Source organism: Frankliniella occidentalis, unplaced genomic scaffold (assembly GCF_000697945.3).
Source record: "Frankliniella occidentalis isolate FOCC.00 unplaced genomic scaffold, Focc_3.1 Scaffold127, whole genome shotgun sequence".
Classification (NCBI taxonomy): Eukaryota; Metazoa; Arthropoda; class Insecta; order Thysanoptera; family Thripidae; genus Frankliniella; species Frankliniella occidentalis.
Window position 1 is genome coordinate 487,750 of NW_026267254.1, and position 3,549 is coordinate 491,298.

At 57.2% G+C, this 3,549-nt stretch overlaps 1 protein-coding gene across 1 annotated transcript in view; it reads left to right on the forward strand.

The window, feature by feature from the left end:
* LOC113215462 (formin-G-like) overlaps positions 1-3,549 on the forward strand; it is a gene marked incomplete in the record, with an annotated part of 138,453 nt that overhangs the window by 105,558 nt on the left and 29,346 nt on the right. Inside the window, 1 exon segment of the mRNA XM_052270584.1 lies at positions 290-771. Coding sequence (XP_052126544.1) covers positions 290-771 — 482 coding nt within the window.

The window sequence follows — 3,549 nt, forward strand, 5'->3', positions numbered from 1 at the left end:
TTTACACACACCACCCTCTAACCCCCTACCCGCCCCCACCCCACATTCCGTATCGCTGGCCTCTCCTTCTCCTCATTCTGCCGATTTCTCCCGCCTCAGACTCGGCAGCCTCAGCAAGACGGGTGAGCGCTGCCGAAGGTCATGGGGTGCAGAGGCAGGCTCGGTCGCCCGGTCGAACTTTCATTGTCCCCGCCCCGATAACCACCGGGCGCTGCTCAAGCCCCGGCCGACCTTGTCCCGCTGCCAGGTCGCCGCCGTGCTCATGACGTTTGTCTCTCTGTTCTTACAGATACACCACAGACCTCGCGGTTACCCGGGACTACCCCGCCGTCTTCCTTCGCGCCGCCGGCATCCTCGTCTGCGGCGACACCCTCCCCGTCGTCGTCGTCCACGACGGCCACGGCCACCTCGTGGGCCGCCTCAAGCACCGCGCCGCCGCCGCCCCCTGCCCCCACGGCCGCGGCCCTGGCCGCCCCGCCGGCGGGTGGCGTGAGCTACGCGGCGCGGCCGCCGCTGCCGGGCCCGGACCGCTCGGGCGGCGAGGTGGTGCTGCTGACGACGCCCAGGACGCTCATGGCGCCGCCGTCCAAGAGCCACACGGACTCGCCGATGCTCAACTACATCTACGACGCGCGGTCCTCGGCGCACAAGCACATGCACCACAGCCAACGGTTCGGCCCCATGTTCGAGACCAACACGACCAGCATCACGGTGCAGATCGGCAGCACCGCCTCCATCGACTGCAAGATCAGTCTGCTCCAAGACAATGCGGTGAGTCACCTGATTCAAAAAGGACTTGCTTGTGGGCGTTACAAATATTTAAAATCTTCTGATGCACAAGATACTAGGTCCAAGTCTTTCCATGCCGATCTCACACTCTCTTTAAGAAAAAATTAAAGTAAAGTCTTTCATTCGTTTTTCATCGTCTGGTTAGATGTGGTTCACAACAAGAAACGGCGAGCCTAAAATTAGTTTGGATTCACCCATCTACCTAAATGTAGAAACTAGCAAATAATTATCAACTGTTAGTTTCGGACAGTGTACATTCACTCATTTGGGACGACGGAGATAAAGTTTGGCTTATACTTGCTCGTCGCTTTCGTCAACCAGGATCTACAATATTATGGCGAAACCGAGCGAAGCTGAGAAAGGCGGAGGCGGGATCGGTCCAACGGCTATGGCTCAAGCAGAGCGGAGAGACTTACCTTACAACTTGTCTTTCTTCGCCAACCATTACTATCATTGCCTCGCGAAATTACGAGGAGCCGAATAAGAAAGTCTTGGTCGTCCTCCTTTTCTGTAATCCTTTGTTTCTGCCGAAATTCTCTTCTCTTCTCGAGGCTGATTGCTTTCTCGTTCGGAGGTGCGAGACAGAGGGTTCGGAAGAATAACAATCGAGATTAATTACAGGGAGGGGGGCCTTCCCAATCAGTGGATACAGCTCCTTCCTCAGGAAAGCGGAAGAGGGGGGGGGGGGCTCCTCCGGACGGGCCTGCGCGCCCCCAGGGACAACGCTTAGTGCAAACTCAAAGGAGGAGCGGGCGGAGCGCAGCGCAGCGAGCCTCGAGGGACACTGAATGGGGCCGGCGTGCCCGCTCGGCCCGGCCCGGCCCGCGCCCAGAAAAGAAATCAACTGACTGTCTCCCCTTGGCCGGGGACCTCGGCGGCCAGCCCACACGACCAGGCAGGCCTTTGCGCAGTCAACGCCGAAAGCTGCAGCGGGGGAATTCAATCACCTAACCAGGGAGGGGAGTGTCTCGGGGTCTTGCGCCAGTCTTCCCCGGGCGCGCCTTTCCTCTTTGCCCCTCATTTTCCTGGCTCTGACCACAGCGACACTTCTCCGCCCCGTTTCTTTTCTGTCGCACTGTGTGGGGGTCCGGCGGAGAGGGGGAGGGCCGGCCGCCGGCGAGAGGGGGCGACCTCAGCTACAAACTTGGTCGGATCGCTTTTCTTTGAAGTGGTCGCGGGAGGCTCGAAGACCGAGCTCGCCATTAGACCGCCCACCCGCCTGTCCGTCAGCTCTGCAGCTGCCCCCCCCCCTCAAACCCTACCACTTCTGTCTGAGGCCACTCCGCCAGCAAGACGCGGAAACTTCATGTAACTGATTATTCCAATCAGTTTACTACAACACTCGCTTGACTATCCGCCTGCACCGGACACACTACGGTCAAGGGCGTAGGCGTAACAGGGAAGAGAGGTTTTCCGATCCGAAGCCAAGCTCAAAGTGCTTTTTGCAGATGGGAAGAAGCACTGAACCCCAATTTCAGACAATGGAAATGTTGCTCGACCTCACAGGATAGGCTCTATTTTTCCGACTTATTGCCGCGAGTTTGAGTTTCAAAACAAACGACGAAATCAACCACTGCGCTGTCTAACTGGTTGTTGGGACTTTTGCCCTGAAACTATCCACCACCACGGGAGGCTTCCGGAGCCCAGCCGCACGGTCAACAGACTCGAGTCCTCCAAGCCAATTACCACAATGCCTCTGTGGACACGTCGGGGCCGCTCGTCGAACGAGTTGGAAGCGAAGGGTATGGCAGGGGAGCCAGCCGGGGGTTTGAGGGGGTGGATGTCTTTTAGTCTAGCTCCAAACAAGAAGAGTGAACAAGTCGCGAAGTCCCAGTCAATACCACACTTCAAAGAGTTAAAGCGCAAGGCTCCTGCAATATGCTGGTCCTGACGTTGCAAGAGTCCTGCCGCTCAGGGCCGCTCACTCCCTTCTTTCTCATATGTCTCCGTTTCGCTTCGCTGTGCTGCGCGCGGCAGTACACCCCCTTCTGCACTCCCTCCGGCCCTCTCTTCTGCTCTCCCTTCTCGAGATATACACACATACACACAAATACAGGCGGAAAAGTTTTGCGCAACTGCGAAGCAATATGGTTTCCACCTCTTTTCACCGACGTAATAGCGTGTGCATTGCCCGGCGCGGCGGCGTTCGCTGCGCAGCGATGCGAACGCCGGCGTACTTCCGCTCGCCTTCAAGTTGTTATTTTTGTCGAACCCGTCTCTGCCACTGGCTTCGCCGGGGGTAGAAAAAGAGGGAGGAGGCCGGGCGCCCCTTAGTTGAGTGACTGGACCACTATCGGAATGAAGCAGCGGACCCAGCCGTCCCCCAGGGACCAGGGGCCGGGATAAATATATGAAGTGTGGTGGCCGAGCCCTGTAACACTCTCAATTTCTAAAAAAGTTCTATATTGTAACTAACCATTGATCTCTGTGGGCAAAACTAATTAGTTACAGAACTGCTTGATGTTCGTTACAAACGTAGCTAATTAGTAACTTTTATCCCTGTTGCCTTTTAGCGCGAAGGCTGGGCGCAAAAGGCCCGCCAGACTCTAGATTGGGTGCCCGCGCTTGTTTCATACCTCGAATCTCACTCTTTCAGAGGAGACTGACTTCATGGTTGTGAGTGGCTGAGCAGGCGTCATGTTTACGTGTCCTCGTTTGTCTCGCGTGTGTTTGGGCACGTTGAGCAAGCAAATGTCGTACGGCGCACGACGCCGGGGCCGGGGGGCCGCCGCGGGGTGGGTGTCCTGAGAGGTGTGCTTA